Genomic DNA, 21,389 nt, shown 5'->3' on the forward strand with positions numbered 1-21,389 from the left:
AACAAAACACCACTTCAACAGAAGAAGCAGGTAATGATCTTCCTTGCTTTAGAGTGCACAAAGGAAGGTAGCTCCTGTTCTGGGGCAGGAAGTCGTTCTGGGGAGTGTAACTCTGAAAGACTCCCAATTTCAGTCGTTGTTGCTATTCCTGTGAAAGGACCTGCAGCCTCTAAATCTCAGGAGTTCAGAGGGGCTGTCTCTGCTCTTTGCCCAAATTCCTTCTACTGAAATGAACGTGTCCTCTGAGTAAGGCGATTTTTGCAGGTTCCCTCCGGTAGCTAGGGAGGAGGACTGGCTCTTCTCCTTCCTCCCACATACAAGAGCTGATGACTCTGTAAGACTCCTTAGCTCAGGAATGACTGTGAGAGTCTGTACATCTTTTCCATCACTGTAGGAAGTTAAAGAACCAAACCACACTCCTGGGCTCTAGAGGAACAAAAGGGCTTTATTCGAATAATATTCCAGCATCACTTAACTATTTACAACAATTCAATATTGTATCTCCCAATAAGTAAAGAGATGGGAGGATGCAGTGTTGAGCAGATGGGGCACACGCACCACAAGTACCCCAACTGCTGAGGAATCTGGCACTGCCACTGGACACACACTCAGCCCTGGAGTTGACTGTGGCCAGTTCTTCTCCTTCTTGAGTGCTGCTGGCCAGCTAGGACCGGGGCTCCAGCTGGCAGGACAGGATGTAGCTAAGGACAGAGAGACCCCTGTGAGTTGACCAGGAGCTGCCATTCAGGAGTCCCTCCCAGTGTTTTCCCTCAGCTGGGGTCTGGCACCCCAGCAACAAGGCCTGAGGCTGCCCAGGGATGAAGGAACCCTGGAACGGCCAGCAGAAAGAGTCCAGCCCAACCCTCACTCAGCGCCTCATGGGCCTCACCTCTCATCATCGCTGAGCTGCTCCATAGACTGGAACCAGGCCTGAAATGAATCCTTGGGCTCTATGTTGTAATTCTCTGCAGCCACCTGGAGCAGCATGATCTCCGTCAGGACTTTGTATTCCTGGGCCGAGAGAAGGACAGGTTGCTTCCAGGGCCTGGAGCAGGAAGCTACAGGGCCTGGTGAGGGTTGAGTAGCAGGACAGAGACCTGTCCTGTGGCTTGGCACACGTGGCCACCCTCCTGCCTGCAAATTCATCCAGTCCCAACCTATTCTCAGAGGTGAATCTAAATAGCCCCTCCTGCAGGAGGTTCTCCTTGATGCCATTCTTCTGTCCCCACTTTCTAAATGGATAGGTCTTCCACCTCTTTATTATCAACCAGTCCCTGTCCATGTGAGATGGAGGGGATGGAGCCAAGGAATGTTCTTCCCAGGGACATCTCTGATATCCAGTCCCCTACCCTTCCCTACAGGAAGTGCCACATGTGCTCACCTTATTCCTTTTCTCGTGGTTGATCTCATTCCCCTGGAAAGCAGACAACCAAAGTCTATCAGAAAGAGCCCGCAGGTTGTTACTAGCACTTTATTCCCACCACTTGTCAACCTGCACTTTTGCCAGGACATGTGAGGGGGCCGTGCATACACGGATAACGGGCCTGGCTTCTCGGCCAGACTCTGAGGGCCAGAGAAAGGAGGATATGGGGCAAATGGTCCACCTACAGGGATGGACCCAGTCACACAACCCTCTCTGATGACAGAAGGGGAGGCCGAAGCCTCAGGCAGGAAGGGGCTGCTGGGCAACTGAAGTGCTTGCTGATGTGGAGGGTCCTGACTTCACTCTCTCCCCACAGGCAACATCAGAGGGAGAGGCTGAGGTCCACTCAGACAGACCTCATGCAGCTTTGCCTTCAGGAAGCTCTGCTGCTTCACCAGTCTTGGGCACCTGGACCAGTGTCCTAAGTGCAGCCTCCCCTTACTCATCACTAAGTTGGGCAGGAGACGCCAGCTCACGGGGTTAGCTGGGAAGCTGTCATGAGGGGAGGTTTGCCAAGTACTGAGACCTCAGGGCTCAGGACAGGGGCTTTCTGCTCCCAAACCGCAGAATTCTGGGCCCTCCTCCACAATCCTCAGGCTCACCCACCTCCAGATAGTCCTCCATTGCAGTATCCAGCATCACCAGGTCAGTGAGGAAAGTGCCAAGGTAGGGGACGACACCCTGTGTCATGAGGGGTAGGGTTGGGATGAGTCCCTACTCTCTGGTGCCTACAGGGACCCTCCCCTGAAAATGCTCCAGCCTCCTGCCCGCCCCCCGCAACGTGCCCACATGAAGCGGCCCAGGACATTTTGCCACCTGACCGCAATGCCCTTTCCCCTCACGCTCCCAGAACATCGGACTCCTCCTACTCACCTCCAGGTCCTGCATTTTGAAAATCACAGGGTACATAGCCCCGGGACCCTCCCCACCCACAAAGCCCATTCTGTATCCAGCTTTCTAGCCCCTCCCCGTGGTCCAATTGAAAGAAGAATTTGAGAAGCCTTGACAACAGGAGGCGGGGCTGGAGTCTGATGGCCCCACCAGTCCTGATTTGGAGGCTTCCAGCTCTCAGGGAGGAGCCCCTCTCCTCTGACACTGGAGGCCCTGTACCTCAGGCACACCCACCTTCTTCTGTACCCTCTTTCGGGCTCCCTGGAGGTCCATCAGCAGGCTGGCAAATTTATTAGATGGCCGCTCCTGCAGGGCCAAGGACAAGTTCCTTGAGACCAGAATACCCTCAGTCCACTTGACCCACCATCTTGGACTTCAGACCCTACACATGTGACCTAACTCAGCTGATAGCTGATGCTACATTATCCTGAAGCATGCCATGAGTGCTTTTAGAACAATCTCAGCTCCAACACACCGTCCATGTGTGACCTTGAGCTTGCAGCCTGGCCTCCCTGAGCCTGTTTTCTCATCAGGAAAAGTGAGAACTCCACCTAACTCCCATGGTCTCCTGAGGACTCAGGGTCCTCTTATTATCTATCATCACTGCTCTGGCCCTCAACCCATCCCAGCCGCATCCCTGAGCAGAGGCCTGTCCTCTGGGCTCTCAAGGTTTGTACGGGCCCCCGTCGGGGCCAGTGTCGACACAGAGAGACAGGGGGTCTAGGCTAGAGAGTCTGGTTGGGCAGCACCTGCTTGTCCCAGCCCCAGTGGAATCTTCCCCCCAGGCTGTCATCACATTCATGCCATAGGCTACCCCTCCCCAAGGAATGCTTCAGGCCATTCCCTACTTCAGCCACGCAGGACCCTGTTCCCTCACAGCCTTCCTCTCTGTCCAGACCTGCCCCTTCCATGCTACCTTGATGAGCAGTTTCCTGCCCTGGGGTTTGTCTTCGGTACACAGCTTTTTAAATTTTTGAAAGCGCTTCCTGAATTGAGGAAAAGAGGCAGGATCAATGGAGGAATACCATGGCAAGGTTGAGTGTGAGTTCCTTTTCTGTGAGAACCCCAAGTGTCAAATTGCCTGGATGAGGGGTTTCTCGGGGATCCTCTGGGCACTCAGGTCTTTGTAGGACATGGGAGGGAGCTCTCATGTGGGTCATCCTGGGTCTCCCTTCCCATATGAGTGGAGCAGCTCTGTTTTGGTCAATTTGGGTTTCCAATGGGCAGAGAGTTGAGGGGCTGTCAAGTAAACCTGGGAAAATATTTCCTTCAACACAGCCCAGTGTGGGATATTGAGGAAAACTGATTTCTAAAGCAGCAGGCTTGGTGCCTCTTCCCAGGGGGGAGCTGAGAGACCTGCCCAGCAGTCCAGGTCCTGTGGCCAGGGTTTGCTGCCACCCAGGAGGTCCAAGATGACTGAGGGGAAAAGGACAGGCCTATGGGAGATCCCTCCTCCATCCTGGTCCCTCCATGGGGAGAGGCCTCCTCACCTGGAAACCTTCTGCCATGTCTTCTTCAGGCGGTGAATTGAGACAGTCTGCAGAGCTGCGAGGATGGCATGCAGGGAGGAGTAGTTCTGCAGGATTTGACAGGCCTGGTGAGGGACAAGGAGCTGTCAGTTGGGGAGTAGGAGCCCTACATGCTCTAGAGCTTCCGTCCCCCTCAGTGGACATCTCCCCTCCTGGATAAAGCACATGTCCAGGGGCATGCAGAAGGACACATGGAAGGCCCAGAGGGAAAGACTGCTGGGAAGAAGGAGGACTTGACCTCACCCCAAGGACGGAGCCAGGGAGGAACTGAGCATCCCACCAATGGGTCGTGCAAGTCAAAGTCAGCAGGCGCCTGGAAGGAAGAGCCTAGGCACTGCACAGGCCCTAAGGCTAAGACCAGGAACTTCCACCCTGAGAAGTGCTAAAGGGAAGAGCAGTTCCCGAGGCTCAGGAGAGCAACTCAGCCAGGCCTCCCATAGCATACCTTGGCCACCTTGATCCAGTGCTCCACCACCATGGCCCTGTCCCGGGCTGTCATGCGTGGGTTGCCAAGGCAGGTGGTGATGACACAGTTGGCCACACTGTTGAACTGGGCGATGGTGGCCCGGACTGTGGGTGCCAGGTGCTCATTGCCAGGCTTATTCCGCTTGGTCCAGACAGAGCCCAGGCAGTGTTGGACACACACCTTCTTGAACAGCTCCTAGAGAACAGGGGGACGTTGGCTCACCCAGCCATTTCTCATGCAAGACTCATGTCCTTGATAGGGGCCACAGATCAGAGCTGGAGTTCAGGAAGCTGAGAACATGGCCTGAGCCTTGTGGGAGACCCTGGATTTCATTCTATTCTTTTTCACTGAGGGAAACCAGTACAGGATGACCCAGGAGCAAATAGTGGCAAGGGAAGAAAGGAGGGCATTTGCACCCGGACCTTCCTCAGGAACTCCCAGCTCCAGGTTGTAGTTCAAAGTGGCTCCTCCGAAGGGGGCATCTACCCTTCCAACTATTCATCCCTCGGGTCCTTCTCCTCTTTCAGATGCACATTCTGCCATGATAGCTGCAACCACAGGTTTGTTGGTCTGCCCTGTCCTTAAGTACACATCAGATGCCTAATTAATGCTGAGGGTGCTCAGCCTCCAAGGCAGACGGGTGGGCAACCCATGGCCTTGGCTGTACACAGGGAGCTGCCCTCCTCCAGCCAAGGGACCAGGGCCTGCCCATTTGTCTATCTGTTCTGGCTCATTTCATCTGCATAGTAACTCTGCCCCCATTCTTCTCAGTGTCTAACTCTACAGTCCGCGGCTAGGCAGGGAAAGCTTAGGTTGAGGACCTTGATGGGTTGACAGGGTTGGGAAGTGGTGGAGCTAAGATTGGGTCCCAGACCATAGGAGCCCCAACAGGGAAAGGCAGGTGTGGGGCAGCTGAGAGCAGAAGAAAAGCCTGCCCCTGCCCTGCCCTTAGAGCCCAGCTGCTCACCGCATCCATGTATGTCAGTTGCTCTGCCACCAGCTTGGGAGGGAAGTCCAGGATGTCGGCCTTCTCTTCATTCAGCTGGTTCTTTGGGGTGACATATTGGTGGCAGGAAGCCTCTGGGACCTGAGTGGGCTCACTTTCTGTTTTGTCAGCTGGAGTGAAAACTCCCAGAAAAGTTGATGGTCCAGCTGACTGTGGCTCAGGGTCCAGAACACATATGGAAGCTGCGAGCACTTGTTCCAGTTCTGGAACGGCTGATGGAGGTGAGGCTGACTCTGCCCCTTGAGGTGATGGTTGAAACAGAGCCGGGGTTGCCTCTCGCTCCACAGGAAGCCCTTTTTCTGGCTCTGCAGCTGGAAGGAGCCCTGGAGCTGGCCCTGGGGCAGGAGAAAGAGAAAGGTTCCTCCACATCCCTGACTTTCCATGTGCCTTTCCAAAAACAAAAACAGGACAGATCCATGGCCTTTCAAGGAATATCCAGCCCAAGAAACCCAGCCCAGATAGCGTTCCCAGCTTGCAATCCCCCTTACCCTCCGCCTCTGCCTCAGTGGGCCCCAGAAGCTCCCGATGCAGTAGGAGAAGGGGGGCACAGTTCTTCAGGTCCCAGGCAGGCCACTTCAGATGCTCATAGGTCTTCTTGACCTCCAAACAGGCACAGTGCAGGGACTGCCAGATATCCTGCAATTTCTGGTCAGGCCAGGTACCCAAGATGGGAGACAGGGTGCTGGGGAGAGTCATATGTGGAGCAGAGTCAGAGGCCTGGCCTTACATTCCAGCTGCTACTCCCACAGCACCATTCTCACTGCCTGGGTCCCAGAGGAGGGCCCCAGCCCACTTCCAATCCCTCTGGAGCTGTCCTTACAGTAGAAGGCCTGGTCGTCCTGAAAACCTGAATGAGTCTGGTTTGTCCACTTATCCTCTCCTCTTCATGGCCATGGGCCTCGTCTACTCTATGCTGCATGGAGGCCAGTATCAGGGCTCAGGTTTGAGGCAGATGTGGGAGTGGTCTGCTCACCACACCTTCTGTTCTTGACCCCAGTTGTGGTGGTCAGCAGAGAGGAACAGGCAGAGCAAGATAGGATCATGGAAGGGATGGGTGTTTTGGGCACCAAATCAGCCCACACTGTGCTCTGCCTCCCACAGGGCTTGGGACCCCATCCACAGCCCTCTTTGACTCATTTGCTTCTTCCCAGGAAGCCCCCCCAAATTCAGCCCTCCCATGGTATTCAAGAGATCTATGAGATCTGAGGTTCTAAAAGTCCCTCCCCAGCCACAACCCCTGTAGTCTCCCACCCTGCTCTGTCGAGGCAGCATGACTTCCTTCTGGATTCAAAGACCTATCATGTTTTTCCTTGAGCAAATAGTCTGTCATCCTCCTCCAAATATAAGTAGATCCATTCATACCTAGAGTAGGCCATAAAGATGTCCCATCTAACCAACTCTGGACATGCATGCTTATGATGTGTAGAGTGACGATCTGACCCTCTGACTAGACTGGAGATCCAGACATTGAATCTCCTTTATCCCTTCCATTATCTTAGTGACTAGAACGTGCCTGCATTCCTAGCTGCTTAATATCCATTATCGAATGAATAAATCCCCACCAGGACTTTCCAAATACTGAGCGGCCCTTGGGCTGTTCTCCCCCTAATCTGGTCACATAAAGGACAAGTACCAGGACCAGCTAGATGGAATCTTGAGGTCCTTTGCAAATAGGAAAACTGCCTACTTTCCATTGCCTTTTGTAAACCCACAGGCCACAGGCCTGTGAGTGTTGAGCTTGAGAGCTTGTTCCCTGGAGAGAGAGAGAACTATGAACCATGAAGATGCCCAGCATGTCCAGCAGGTCTTTCCACGGAGCCAGGAACCAGATAAATCCAGGCCATGTTTCCTCCTGTGATTTCCTACAGTGACCCTATGAGGTTCACCCTTTTACCACCCCACTTTTCTGAAGAGGAAAGGGAAGGTCAGAGAGGTGCTGTGACATTCCCTAGACATACAGCTAGTAGATGGGAGGCTCACCCCTATGCTGAGCATGGCGTGGGCACTAACCTATTGAACTGCTGGCCCAGGACCCATTGGGCTGAGATGAACACCTGATCGATGCAGAAATTGGTGGTGATATTTGAGATGCTTCTATCCGGGAAGGATGGTACCCAGGAGTGTAGGAAGTTCTCCACTGTGCCTTCTTTGAGCATCAGCATCGTGCAAGCCTCATCCAGGGACAGGGTTGATTCCTTTTCCCACGAGGTAGACAAGGGAGGGGGGGCAATGTAGTCAGTTTCAACACCATGAACCAATCCACAGGATGATCAGGGTCTGGCACTCAGACCACAGACTCCCATCCCTTTGTGAATTTGTGCAAGAGAAGGGCCTTGAGTGTCCACCCAGAGAAAGGTTCTAGGCTTAAAAGTACAATTGGATTTAGGGGTGAAATGATAAACCATTGGTCACTTCAACATGTTCTGTTAGCTGAGCCACAATAGCATTTCTCTCTCCTAATAGCCTTTATTAAGACTTGTAGGCCTTTGAGTCATCCATAAACATCCCTACTGCAGAACGAGAAACCAGAGGGGGAGAATCTCAAACGCTGCTCAGGATCATATATGTTGGGCCTGAGGACTGTCCAAAGCATGAGCTGTCTGGCATTTCCCCTATGCTGATGAGGCTTGGTCTGTTCCTGACATGGGGAGAAAGGTTCAGGGGAAAACCACCTTCCTCGGCAGGCCCCAGGGGAGCCCATGATCTCTAGTCTGTGTTCCGGCCTTGCCCTGAGTCCTGAGATTGAACATGAATCGGGACCTTTTCTCAGGCCAGACCAGCCCTGGATGTTGTTGGTGGCCTGATACACCTGCTGCTTGTCAAGGGACAGGGAGCAGCTGAACATGTAGAGCAGCTCATCCAAGAGGTCCCGGGTGGAACTCTGCAAAGACAGAGCCAGTTACCTGGGCCAGGAGGCATCAGAGGCCTTTCCCCAACCTCTGTGTGGTTCTATGTTCTGGCAGATATAGCCACTAAAACAGTCTTTTAGGACACTTAAGGTGTTCCTTGCAGCACTGCTGAAATGACAACAGAATTGAATGTCACGTTCCACCAGCCTTGAAAGGCTGAATCACTGTGGTAGATGGCCTCCTTTATGGAGGACTATGGAGACATAGAAGGACACAGTGTGTGACCTGGTGGACCTACAATGATGTGATGTGTTTGTTCTGAGAGATGATAAGTTACAGAGAAAGATACAGAATGGCTTCATTCCACCTATTATGTTCAATCATCCTATTAAGTGTGAGGATTTAGAAGGCCTCGGACAAGTTCTTCAAGAACAGGGGCTTTAGATTCTACACAGGGTAGCTGGGGTGAGTAGGGAAAGTAATCAAAACAGTAGTAAAATGCAAAGATCCTCATGGCTTCGTGAGAAGTAAAACAAAACCAAAGGAAACCAAATAACGGCCCTCCAAACCACAAAAGTCTTTAACTATATCCAGTACCATTCCCACATCTGAGAAGAGTGTCTTTCTCCCTTCTCCCATAAATGGTGGTGGAGGTGTGGCTGTTCGGGTTACTCTGGGGTTGGGTCTGTGGGACACTCATGTGGAAACACTATGGGAGGGCTCCAGGTTTGTCCCCATATTTGTGTGGGGGCCCTGAGTGTGGACAACCCTCTTCCCGTTCTCACCTCACAGTAGCACTGATCCTGGGTGGCCTGGTGCACCTGACACATGTCTAGGGAGTTGGAGTAGTTGAAGTCCCAGACCAGCTCATCCAAGATCTCCTGGGTGCAGCTCTGAAAGGGCAGTGCCCCATATATACAGGGCAAGAGACATTAGTGTCTTCCTGGGACATTGCCAAAAGGGGACACCCTCATTAGAAATCATGGAACACTACATCACAAATTAATGCTGTAATGTGTGGTGATTAACATAACATAATAAAATTTTAAAAATAAATAAATAATTAAAACTTCAAAAAAAAGAAAAGAAAGAAAGAAAGAAAGAAATCGTGCACTCCAGTTCAGGCTAAGTGGGGCAGGTGAAAAGACCTTGAGCAAGGAAGTAGCCAGATGACACTCTAAGGCTCCTGATTAACATACAGGTAGGTGAGCTTGGTTCTCAGCACTCACCTTCTCATCCTGCCCGCTATGATCTGCGGTATGAACATGAAAGATATGCCAGGCTTCCAACCCCTGGCAGATTGCTTCTGCCAGGGAAGGGCATATCCTTCAGCCGCTGTCCCATCTTCTACACACACACACACACACACACACACACACACACACACACACACACAAACACAATGAGGGGCAAGAGGTGTGGGCCTGCTGAGATGGGATTACAGTTGTTGTCTGCTCTCCAGGGGGCTGCCCTGAGCTGCCTTGTGTTACCTGTTGGTGTCTCCTGCCACATGACCAGAAGATTCGGGAAAGAGGGCTGAGCCAACGTCTACAATGACATAAAAGTCTCTCACTCTGGGCTGTCTTGGGCCCAGAGCTCCTGAAAGTGGGAACACAACAACAGAACATCTTGTTCTCTTGAACGTCTCCTCTCAAGTGAGCTGGAGAGTAGGTTGTCTTTTGAATGTTCCCAGAGTTCTAAGTTCAGCTGGGCCCCATCACAAAGGAAGTGAGGTCACTCTGTCAAGATTCTACTCCCTGGGCCACTTCGTTCAGGCAGGACTCTCCAGAGCCCCTTCTGGGCACTTGACTATTTACCTTTCTCTCCCATGTCCTCTCCTTAACTGTACACAAAGTGCCAAAAATGCCATGGCCACAAGTCTCTGGAAATGTAACTAGGGCCCTAACTTTCCGGAGACAGAGCTGATGTCAGACCTTTCTTTCTCTGATTCTTTTCCCAGTACTGTGTCCTCAGTCATTGGGTCTCTCACGGATTCCCTACTTTGCCAACCTGCAGAGTAGGGATCAGGCTAGAATTGACTTCCATGGGACATCACCAGGTGTATGTGGATAATATTGATTCCATGTCACGTGTCCCTTGTCCTCATTTTCATGTGACACCATGATGGGGTGGAAATCCTCGAAGATGTAGACCTTGTCATCCTCTGTAGTAAAGCCATTTAATTATTTCCTGTTACATTAAAAATGAGACCCCGTTGCCTCATTTTGGTCTATGAGGGGAACAGCCTTCACCAGGGTTCCCAGGGATGCTGATCTCTGTTATAGGCATCGCTCTGTAACCTCTAGGTGGTTAGGGACTGGCTCCTGACCCATAGCATACAGTCAATGTAATGAAATATCATGTCTAGAGTTTCTCTAGATGTCATGCAGAGAATTTCTCCCTTCCTAGTTACTTTTCTCCTGGTGCACTTCTCACTCTTTCCCTTTCCCTTTTGCTTCTCTGTCTCTGAACCAAAAAGCAAGCACAGATGTTTTGAGCTGCCATCTATAGAGGCTCACAGGGCAGAGAACTGAGGCAGTGCCAAGGCCAAAAGAGGCACAGGAACTCAGATTCTGAGTCCAAATGGCCTCCAGAATCATGGGAGCTGACATGGGAGAAAATCCTCTGCCAGTCTAGCCTCAGTCACAGCCACATGCTCTGACACACCTTGAGCCTGGGGAGCCAAGCTAATTTGTGCCTGGATACCTCATCCACAAATTGGAGAGAAATTAAGTATATGCACTGTAAGATGCAGGTATTGGGGCAATGCCATCACAGAGGAACAACTGATAACTAACAGTCTCCCTGGCTTCAGCATCTCTCCCTGCCCTCCTCCCTCCCTCCCTCCCTTCTGTTCTCCTCCTAGTTTCCCTCCAGCCACACTGCCTGACTTTTTCACCTCCTCTGGCCAAAGCAGCTTCAGTTACTGAGTGTCTGCAGCAGTGGTACCTTCTTCCTGACACACTGCACCCTGACTTGTGCACATCTAGCTCCCTCTTATCATTCTGTTCTCAGCAAGTACCTCTCCGTGAGGCCTTTCATGCCTTCCTATCCAATGACTTTCCAGCCTTCGTTCATAGCACACTTCGTTTGTAGTATAGTGTACTTGATCTTTTCTTTCACATGTCTTTGCTTTTGTGCTTCGGTCCATCTCTAGTCTCTGAGCTCCTAGAGGCAGAGAGGAGCCCTAGGAATTTTCACCTCCACGCATGGGCCCACCAAGGTACCTGGCATGGGGAAATGCTTAGTGTCTAGTTACTAAGTGATTATTTGAGAAGCTCTAGGAGCCCACCTACCCCTTTAACCACCTAGACTGCAGGGAGAATGCTACTAAGAGTTTCAAGCTATTTCTGGGTAGGGGGACAACCACAATGGCCTGTGCCTGACTCTCCCTGCTCCAGTTCCTCTGGCAGAACTCACTAGGTACCATGGACAAGGAGGCGCCTTGTATTGTGTTCTCCAGATCTCATGGGACAGCCCCAGGCAGGCACACCAACAAAGAAAGGGATGCCTTTTCTCGAGGGTCCTCAAGGCACTGGCTTTCTAGCATCACAGGGGCAAAGGAGCAGGCTCTCCAGGCTCCATGGCAGAGTAAAGGACTTCAGATCCCTCCCTTTCTTCCTTTTCTGTCCACTCCCGCAGTGTCCTCTTTCTTATTCCAGCCCCCTCACATCAGCCAACAGAGTGGTTCTGCTTCCATTCCCGTATGTGTAAATGAGGACTCTAAAGATCTAATGGAGTCTTGCTCCTGGACCCCAGACACAGTGTCTAGTTCTCCGGCATTTTCCCAGAGAACATAAATAGATGAGAAACCATAGAAAACAAGGTTCTCAACATGACTAAGCCACAGAAAAATACAACCCAAGTGCATACTGAGATATCACATCACATCAATTGCAATAGCTATCCAAAAAAAGGCAAGCAATAACAAATGCTGGTGAGGATATGCAGAAAAGGGACCCCTTGGGCACCATTGGCAGGGATGCACATTGGGACTGGCACTAGGCAAAACAGGATGGATGTTCCTCAAAAAAGGAAAAATAGAACTACCATAGGATCCAGCAGTTCCACTTCTGGAGACATACTCATACAAAACAAAGGAATATGTCCAAGAAATCCCTGCATCCACCTCCATGTCAAGAAGCCTTATTTTCAATAGTCAAGACACAGAAAACATCAGTGCCCATTAGTGGTGAATGGATAAAGAAGTGTTTTGCATATAATGGCATATTAATCAGCCATAAGGAAAGGAAATCCTACTAAATGGGATAACAGTCCTGGACTTTTAAAGCATTATGCCACGTGAAGTAAATGAAACAGACAAAGGCTAATACTATATATATGTAGGTAAGATGTAAATAGAGAGATAGATAGGTGATAGATACTACATATATAAATAGATATATATACATAAATAGATATAGATAAATTTTTCTTTTCCCATGGGAATCGAATACAAAAAAAAGAAAAGGAAAAAATTAACTCAGAAAAAGAGATCGGACTGAAGTAAGGAGAAGAAACAGAGGGCAGAGGGTGGGGTCGGGATTGAGTGAATGGTGAAAAGTTACAAACTTCCGGGTTTAAGATAAATAAGTCATAGGGATTTACAGTACAACCAGATGACTACAGTTACTACTGCTCTATGGCGTATTTGAGAGCTGTTCAGAGAGCCAATCTGAGGGTTCTCATAACAAAGAAAAGCCTTTTCTTTCTTTTTGATTTACTCTATTTTCGTATCTTTAAGAGATGATGGTGGTGAACTAAACTTACTCTGGTAATCGGTTCAAGATATATGAAACTAACATCATTATGCCCTGTTCCTTAAACATACACAGTGCTCTATGTCAATTATATCAATAAAACTGGGGCGACAAATATTTTCATATTCAAAATGAGCATCAGAAAAGTTGACGTGGTAAAAAGAATGACAGGTAAACAAACCTGAAAACAACAGAAGCTAAAGTCAGGAGATTATGATATGGATAAAAAAGATCCAAGCCATTTGCCTAAAAAGTGGATTCTGAGTTTAAAAATCAGTGAATTCAAATTAAAGTGGATGAAATAGAATTTTAAATTTGTGTTATATTTAAAAAATTGATCAAGGAATAAAATGTCTTAATAGATTAACTCTGAAAATTACCTTTTCAAAAAACTTTTCCTGTTTTTCAGAATTCGGATTTTAAGCTTTGATGTGGGCACAGAATGAGAACATGTTGTTTGATCAAAATTGTCTCAAGGAAAATGGCTGAAATAAGATGACTGAGATTGGACCTAAATGGAAGAGTATAAATGGCAAGATGAAATTGTCCTGTGTTCATTTCTCCATATTTGCAGTTTTTAAATACAATTTATTTTAATGTCATGAAGGACATTAAAATTCCTGGAGTACATTCTAATTTTATTAAATCATTAATATCTTTGTACAACATCCCTCAACCCATCTTCACATCTCATTGCATCTTATAAACTAAAACTCTGTACCATTAATCAGAACTTCCCATTACCTCCTCCTTCCAGCCCTTGGAAAACATCTTAAAATTTTATTTTACTAGCCTGAGAGGAGGCAGTTTCCAGGTCTTTCCCTTGGCCATCTCTACAATCATAGCCCCTACCCCACATTTAAAGGATGGAATGTGAGAATTCTGCCAGCTATCAAGTATGTACTCACCGATGATATTTTCAAGGACTTGAACATGACCACCATGGGAGTCATTGGGCCCTCTGGACGCATTGTGAGCTGGATCTGATCCTCCATATGTTGCCAGGCCCCTATGTGCACCCTCTCTAACAAGGGTCCATGAGGATATTTTGGGTTCTCGGGTATCATTGCCAATTCAGTTGCTGTGTTTAACAGTCCTTGAAAAGCTTGGGTATTCCCTTTTCTCCAGTTTACTATGACCTGAGTTTAAGAGACTATAGATCCTCGGGGTAGAGGAGCAAGATGGCAGAGGAGTGGGAAACCTGGATTTTGTCTGATCCCTGGAATTCAGCTGGATAGGGATCAAACCATTCTGAACACCTAAGAACTCAACAGGAGATCGAAGAAAAGAATAGCAACAACTCTCTGAACAGAAAAGCAACCACTTTCTGGAAGGTAGGGCGTGCAGAGAAGTGAATCCGAGGCGATATTTGGGAGGATAGACGGCAGGGGAGAGGGCCCTCCATCAGCCATTTCTGGCAAGTGATAGAGCAGCAGAGCACAAAATCGGAACTTTTAGAAGTCTGCTCCCCTGAGGGATGTCACTCCAGTGGCTAAGCAGGGGGTGGAACCCTCGCTGGGAGAGTGTGGTCTGAGGACCCTCGGGGTCACAGGAAGACTGGGGGTGCCTGAGTGCAGCAGAGCTCCCAGGTATTGGAACAGGGAAGCTGGCTGCAGAGACGGAGCCAAGGAGTGGGCTCTCAGCTCAGGGTTGCCATAAACTGTGATCCACAGCACAGTCAGGCCATTGCTCTTCCAGCAGGGACCCAACAAGTGGCAGATCCAGGGATACTCCCCTGCCCTCCCCGGGAGGAGCGGTGCGGGAGCGCACAGCAGGAATCTGCTGGGTTTGGAGACTCCACACGGAGTCAGGTGCCAGATATAGAAATGCTAGGTCACAGGCTGGGTGAGCACTGAGTGTGGCTGGAGACTGGGGAGATGGGAGTGATTGACGGCTTTTCTCTGGGGGTGCACTGAGGAGTGGGGCCCCAAGTTCTCAGCTCCTTTGGGGCAGAGATTGGGAGGCCGCCATTTTCACTCCCGTCCTCCAAAGCAGAACGGAAAGCTTGCAGGGAACAAGAGCTCCTGAGAGCAAACCCAAGAAGATTACTTAGCCTGGACAGGCAAGGGCAGGGCAATTCCGCCTCCGGCAAAGACATTTGGGAACCACAGCAACAGGCCCCTCCCCCAGAAGATCAGCAAGAACAGCCAGCCAAGACCAAGTTTACCGATCAATGAGAATGGCAGAACTCCAGTGCTAGGGGAATACTGCACGTAGAATTCATGGCTTTTTTCCCATGATTCTTTAGTCTTTCAAAGTTAATTTTTTTTAACTGTCTTTTTTTTTTGAATTTTTCTTTTTCCCTTTTTCAACCAACATCTTATCAATCCCTTTTTAAAAAAAAAAATCTCTTTTATTTTTTATTTTTAGAGTCATATTCTATCCCTTCATAGTAGTTACCCTTATTTTTGGTATCTATCTATCATCTATCTATAAGTTGTTCTCTCTTTAAAATTTTGGGATACAGTTTCTTTTAACAGATCAAAATATACCCTAAATCTCTAGTGTATGGCTTTGTTCTTGTCTCCTGCCTGATCACATTCTCTCCCTTCTTTTTTCTTTCTTTTTTAAAATCCTCGTCTTTCTTTTTTCAACCAAATTCTTATCTTATCAATTCCTTTTATAAAATATTTTATAATTTTCATCTTTACAGTCATATTCCATCCCTTTATCAAATCAACCCTTATTTTTGTACATATATAAGTTTTTCTTTCTATAAAATTTTGGGAGGCACTTTCTTCTAACAGACCAAAATATGCCCAAAATCTAGTGTGTGGCACTGATCTATGCACCAGCCTGATCATATTTGATCTATTTGTTTTCTTTTCTTTTTGTTTGTTTTTATCTTTTTCTTTTCTCTTTCTTTCCCTTTCTTTTCCCCCAGTTTCAGGACTTTTCTGATTTGTTTAGTGGATATTTTCTGGGGACGTTGTTACCCTGTTAGCATTTTGTTCTCTCATTCATCTATTCTCCTCTGGACATATTGACAAGACTGAAAGAGTCACCTCAACAAAAAAAACAAGAGGCAGTATCGACTGCCAGGGATCTAATCAATATGGACATTAGTAAGATGTTGGAACTAGAGTTCAGAATGATGATTATAAAGATACTAGCTAGGCTTGAAAAAAACATGGAAGTTATTAGAGAAACCCTTTCTGGAGAAATAAAAGAACTAAAATCTAACCAAGTCAAAATCAAAAAGGCTATTAATGAGGTGCAATCAAAAATGGAGGCTCTAACTGCTAGGATAAATGAGGCAGAAGAGAGAATCAGTGATATAGAAGACCAAATGATGGACAATAAAGAAGCTGAGAAAAAGAGAGAGAAACAACTACAGGATCATGAGGGCAGAATTTGAGAGATAAGTGATAACATAAGACAAAACAACATTAGAATAATTGGGATCCCAGAAGAAAAAGAAAAAGAGAGAAGGGCAGAAGGTACATTGGAACAAATTATAGCAGAGAACTTCCCTAATTTGGGGAAAGAAACAGGCATCAAAATCCAGGAGGCACAGAAAACCCCTCTCAAAATCAATAAAAATAGGTCAACATCCCGACACCTAATAGTAAAACTTACAAGCCTCAGAGACAAAGAGAAAATCCTGAAAGCAGCTCGGGAGAAGAGATATGTAACCTACAATGGTAGAAACCTTAGATTGGCAACAGCCACAGAGACCTGGTAGGCCAGAAAGGACTGGCATGATATATTCAGAGCACTAAACGAGAAAAATATGCAGCCAAGAATACCATATCCAGCTAGGCTGTCATTGAAAATAGAAGGAGAAATAAAAAGCTTCCAGGACAAACAAAAACTAAAGGAATTTGCAAACACAAAACCAGCCCTACAAGAAATATTGAAAGGGGTCCTCTAAGTCTAAAAGCAACATAGACCAGAAAGGAACACAGACAATATACAGTAACAGTCACCTTATGGACAATACAATGGCACTAAATTCCTATCTTTCAATAGTTACTAAATGCCCCAATCAAAAGACATAGGCTATCAGATTGGATAAAAAAACAAGACCCATCGATATGCTGTCTGCAAGAGACTCATTTTAGACCCAAAGACACCCCCAGATTGAAAGTGAGGGGGTAGAAAACGATTTAGCATGCTAATGGACACCAAAAGAAAGCTGGGGTGGCAATCCTATATCAGACAAATTAGATTTTAAACCAAAGACTGTAATAAGAGATAAGGAAGGACACTATATCCTACTTAAAGGGTCTATTCAACAAGAAGATCTAACAATTGTAAATATTTATGCCCCTAACATGAGAGCAGCCACTTATATAAGCCAATTAATAACAAAAGTACAGAAGGGAAAGAATGAAGGTGGGGACATCGGAGGGGGAGATGAACCATGAGAGATGATGTATTCTAAAAACAAACTGAGGGTTCTAGAGGGGAGGGAGTGGGAGGATGGTTTAGCTTGGTGATGGGTATTAAAGAGGGCATATTCTGCATGGAGCACTGGGTGTTATACACAAACAATGAATCATGGAACACTACATCAAAAACTAATGATGTAATGTATGGTGATTAACATAACATAATAATAAAAAAATACTATATGTATAATTTCAAAAGCAAAATTCAAATGCCAATTGCCTTTCTCCCTGAGTTTTTTGGAGGATAAACATATGCTATCTACTATGACTGTCTGTCACCTTGAACTAATTGAGCCAAATAAAATTCTTTTTATTATCTGAAATACTGACCACAAGTTCTGTTTTTAAGATGCAAATACTCCTTGGAAGAGTTAAGCCCTTTAATTGTTTACTTACACTTTGCAAAGACCAGTGTTGACTCAACCCCACTTCCTGGCTGTGGGACATTGGGCAAGTCTTGGAACCTCTCTGAGCCGCTCTTTCTTCATCTGTAACACCTCCACTCAGGCTTGGGGAGAGAAACAAGATAATGTGACATTCTTGGCACACAGACGATTCTGAATACTTGTCTTTCTCTTTTCTTTTTTCCCATCCCTGCCTCCTGCCTCTTCTTCCTTAGTTACCAGAATTGCTTTCCCACTAACACTGAGATTTATTAAGACATGGGAATGTGATAGGGGTCAGAGGGAAGGGGGATGGAAAATAGAGCATGGTCCTATTCACAAGGTGTTTACTGAGGCTGAGGCTCCACTAGTTAAAGCATTTTATGCATTCTCTCATTAGGAACAGATATTGACTCCTGTTGTTAGGTAAGACAGCTCTAGGGTAGGTGGGGCTCTGCAGAGGAGAACCTGAAACCAAGAGGTTCACTGGAGAGCTGTAGTTCAGTGGAAGGGAGTGGAGGGAGCCCCAGAAAATGCCCTATATATGGGCATTCGACCAATGTATGGTGACTGAGAGGTGGGAGGGTATGAAAAATGAAGTCAGAGGACCCTGAAAGTGAACTGCTGAGTTGCAGCTCTGCCTGGAGCCTGTGATGGCGTTTGGCCCAGGCGGGGATGCAGGTTCCAGATTAGGTGTCCCTTCTACACACTTGCACATTACACGCTGGCTCCCTTTTCTCCAGGGCCTGATCCACCAAACCTCTGAGAACCCATGTTCTGTTTTGTACCCATCATTCTTTGAAATTAATGGACTTTTACTTAATGGGCATATCTGTGTCTCTGTGAAAGATCCCAGTGCCCCCAGAACAATTGGCAGGGGCCATAGCTTTTCAAAAATTGTCACAAGGGAGTATACATATATACAATGGAAGATTATGCAGCCATCAAAAAAAAAAAAAAACGGAATCTTGCCATTTGCAAAAATGTGGATGGAACTGGAGGGTGTTATGCTGAGCGAAATAAGTCAATCAGAGAAAGACAAGTATCATATGATCTCACTGATATGAGGAATTCTTAATCTCAGGAAACAAACTGAGGGTTGCTGGAGTGGTGGGGGGTGGGAGGGATGGGGTGGCTGGGTGATAGACATTGGGGAGGGTATGTGCTATGGTGAGCGCTGTGAATTGAGTAAGACTGTTGAATCACAAACCTGTACCTCTGAAACGAATAATACATTATATGTTTAAAAAAAAAGAAGAAGAAGAGAAGATAGTAGGAAGGGAAAAATGAAGGGGGGGAATCGGAGGGGGAGATGAATTATGAGAGACTATGGACTCTGAGAAACAAACTGAGAGTTTTAGAGAAGAGGGGTGTGGGGGGATGGGTTAGCCCAGTGATGGGTATTAAGGAGGGCACATATTGAATGGAGCATTGAGTGTTATACACAAACAATGAATCATGGAACACTACATCAAAAACTAATGATGTCATGTATGGCGACTAACACAACATAATAAAATAAAATTAAAGACAAAAAAAGTTGTCACAAGGGAGACCTTTAAAAAACCTGTGGGGAAAGTATTGGATTTGCAAGAATCTTGCTTACAGAGAAAAATTCCAGGACCCTCAGGTTGTACACCTCGAGATCTACCTAATTGATCCATGAGAAATGTAAAGGTGGTATTTAACTGCTGGCTTGTCTATAAGTGGGGAATGGTTTTACCTGGAGCTACCTGTCCTCTACTGTCTAGTCCCTCTTGTGGTGAGTGATGGGCATTTATAAGAAAGCTCACCTGGGTTGGGAGCCAAAGGTGGCAGAGGAGGATAAGTCAGGTTGTAATAGACAATGCCAGGCGAGAAGTCCACATCCTGGGGTCTGACTGACCCAGCCCTGGGCAACTTTCTTTCGAGCCTCAGAGACGTCTCTGTGCATGCCCAGCAGGTTGGAAATGCCAGGGGATTACCATCCACCCCCTCTCAACACCCAACCTGTGGGATCATTCTGGGGAGAGTGCTCTAGACTGCTTCCCGACTATCCCTGCAGGACTACACTGAGGAGCCCAAAGCTTAATTGTACCTTTTATTTGCCAAATTCCCACCCTCATTTCACTCCCCCCTCCCCCCTCCCATGTTCTCTGCATACCCTGCCTCCCCCAAATAAACCATTTGCATTGGAATCCTCGTCTCTGGAGAACCCAAGCTAACATGCATGTTGATACAGTCGTGGGGAAATGTGTGAAGATTCTGACACTCTCTGGTCTGACACCGGTCTGTCTGAGATTCTCAGATGTGAGAAATGCAGGGAGGCAGTGGGGTACAAAGGGGAGCCCCTGGCATTGGCAGGGACACCACCTTATGATCCCAGCTTTGCGGCCCTTTAGTTGCGTGACCCCGTGAAGGACTCCACCCTGCTGGGATCTCCATTAGCTCCTCGACAATAGAGAAATAATGATGGTCTTGCCTGCCTTTGGCGGCAACTCTGAGACTCAGATGGGAATTGGAAGAAAGGCACTTTGTAAACTGCAAAGCATTACACAAAATTTTATATCGACTGTCTTAAGTATTTCTTCTCTCTCATATTCTAGGTAGGAGTTAACACAGCTTGGAGTCTATCACAAGCCAAGCACTTTTTAATGGCTACCTAATTTTATATAAATATTAAATTATTTGCATTCTCTGGAAGGATGACTCTTAGGTAGATAAATCTTGGGTGGCCATCCCATCCACCGAAGATGAAGCAACACAAAGGGTCAGACCCCAGCCAGACCCCAACTTGTTCTTTGCACAGGATGCAGATCAACTCTTTGTAAGATTATAGAAAGAGTATTTATGAAATAAAAATAATGTTAGATTAATGAAATAGTTCTTTTGTCACATCTAAGTCACTGAGTGATATGTTTTCCAAGCCAATATTTTTTCATCCCCCCTTATATTTTATCAGCCCCTACCCCCAGTGTTTTGGCGAAAAATCTTATCTTCATTTAACAGGTAAGGAAATTGAGGCTTTGAAAGATAATCAGCCAAGGTCCCAAAGTCAGTCACTTTGTCTGACACCCAAGGACCCAAAGTTCAGGACCTGTTTGTTCCACCCTGCTCTCTGACCCCACGAGCTGATGCTCATTGCCATCAGAGATGAAGACGTGAAGCCCTTTTAGGTCATCCCCAGGAGCATTCAGGGCACGTATTCCATTCCTGCCCTCTTACAGTCCAGAACAGTGGTTTTCCACAGGGGACGATTTTGCCACCCCCCCCCAGGGGACATTTGACAATGTCCAGAGACAAATGGGAGGGGAGGAACCACTGGCATCTAATGGGCAGAGTCAGGGATGCTGCTCATGCACAGGACAGCCCCCACAGCAAAGAATTATCTGGCCCAAACGTCATTAGCATCAAGGTTGAGAAACTGTGGGTCTAGAGAGAGAGAGACAATACAATAATTTAAACTAAACTGTGGTGACAGCCGTAGTGAGTGGCGGCCACCATGAGACCAGAGTGTGCTGAGAGCTGGGTTGAATACTGCCATCAGTCTGGCTCACGCAGGGGACCAGAGTCCTGCAAGGAGCAAGAAACAAAGGGGTCATTAAGGGATTAGACCTTCACAAAAGGAGGAAACCAGGACGTAGGGTTGGGAAGGCAGTGTGGAGGACCAGTGGAGGCATCAACAGTTCATGTGAAGCCCTGGGGTGGG

The 21,389-nt window shown here is 47.5% G+C and overlaps 1 protein-coding gene across 2 annotated transcripts; it reads right to left on the reverse strand.

Moving 5' to 3' along the window:
• Positions 1–439: 439 nt before the first annotated feature.
• Positions 440–9,840, reverse strand: LOC112828070 (ral guanine nucleotide dissociation stimulator-like). Of its 2 annotated transcripts, XM_025876924.2 has the most exons (13): positions 9,655–9,840; positions 8,950–9,057; positions 7,326–7,510; positions 5,804–5,997; positions 5,277–5,650; positions 4,289–4,504; positions 3,805–3,908; positions 3,231–3,300; positions 2,549–2,620; positions 2,030–2,104; positions 1,382–1,414; positions 890–1,011; positions 440–701 (listed from the first exon to the last, which is right to left on the reverse strand). In XM_025876924.2, exons 1-13 carry the CDS (start codon positions 9,790–9,792, stop codon positions 665–667), a joined length of 1,728 nt encoding a protein of 575 aa, XP_025732709.1. In that variant the 5' UTR covers positions 9,793–9,840; the 3' UTR covers positions 440–664. The 2 variants fall into 2 exon arrangements, with proteins under 2 accessions (XP_025732709.1, XP_073734581.1); XM_073878480.1 differs by lacking the exon at positions 2,549–2,620.
• Between the last annotated feature and the right edge of the window lie 11,549 nt (positions 9,841–21,389).

The sequence above is a fragment of the Callorhinus ursinus genome, unplaced genomic scaffold, assembly GCF_003265705.2.
Source record: "Callorhinus ursinus isolate GAN/ISIS: 27379988/994484 unplaced genomic scaffold, GSC_fseal_2.0 scaffold29, whole genome shotgun sequence".
Lineage (NCBI taxonomy): Eukaryota > Metazoa > Chordata > Mammalia > Carnivora > Otariidae > Callorhinus > Callorhinus ursinus.

Excerpts from the sequence above, each read along its gene's own strand:
- LOC112828070 (XM_025876924.2), bottom strand. The coding sequence starts at position 9,792 with ATGTTCTGTTGTTGTGTTCCCACTTTCAGGAGCTCTGGGCCCAAGACA. Across the intron at positions 2,621-3,230 it reads GCAGGAAACTGCTCATCAAG|GAGCGGCCATCTAATAAATT; the intron begins GTAGCATGGAAG and ends TTGGCCCTGCAG. Across the intron at positions 1,012-1,381 it reads ACCACGAGAAAAGGAATAAG|GAATACAAAGTCCTGACGGA; the intron begins GTGAGCACATGT and ends CTCTCGGCCCAG.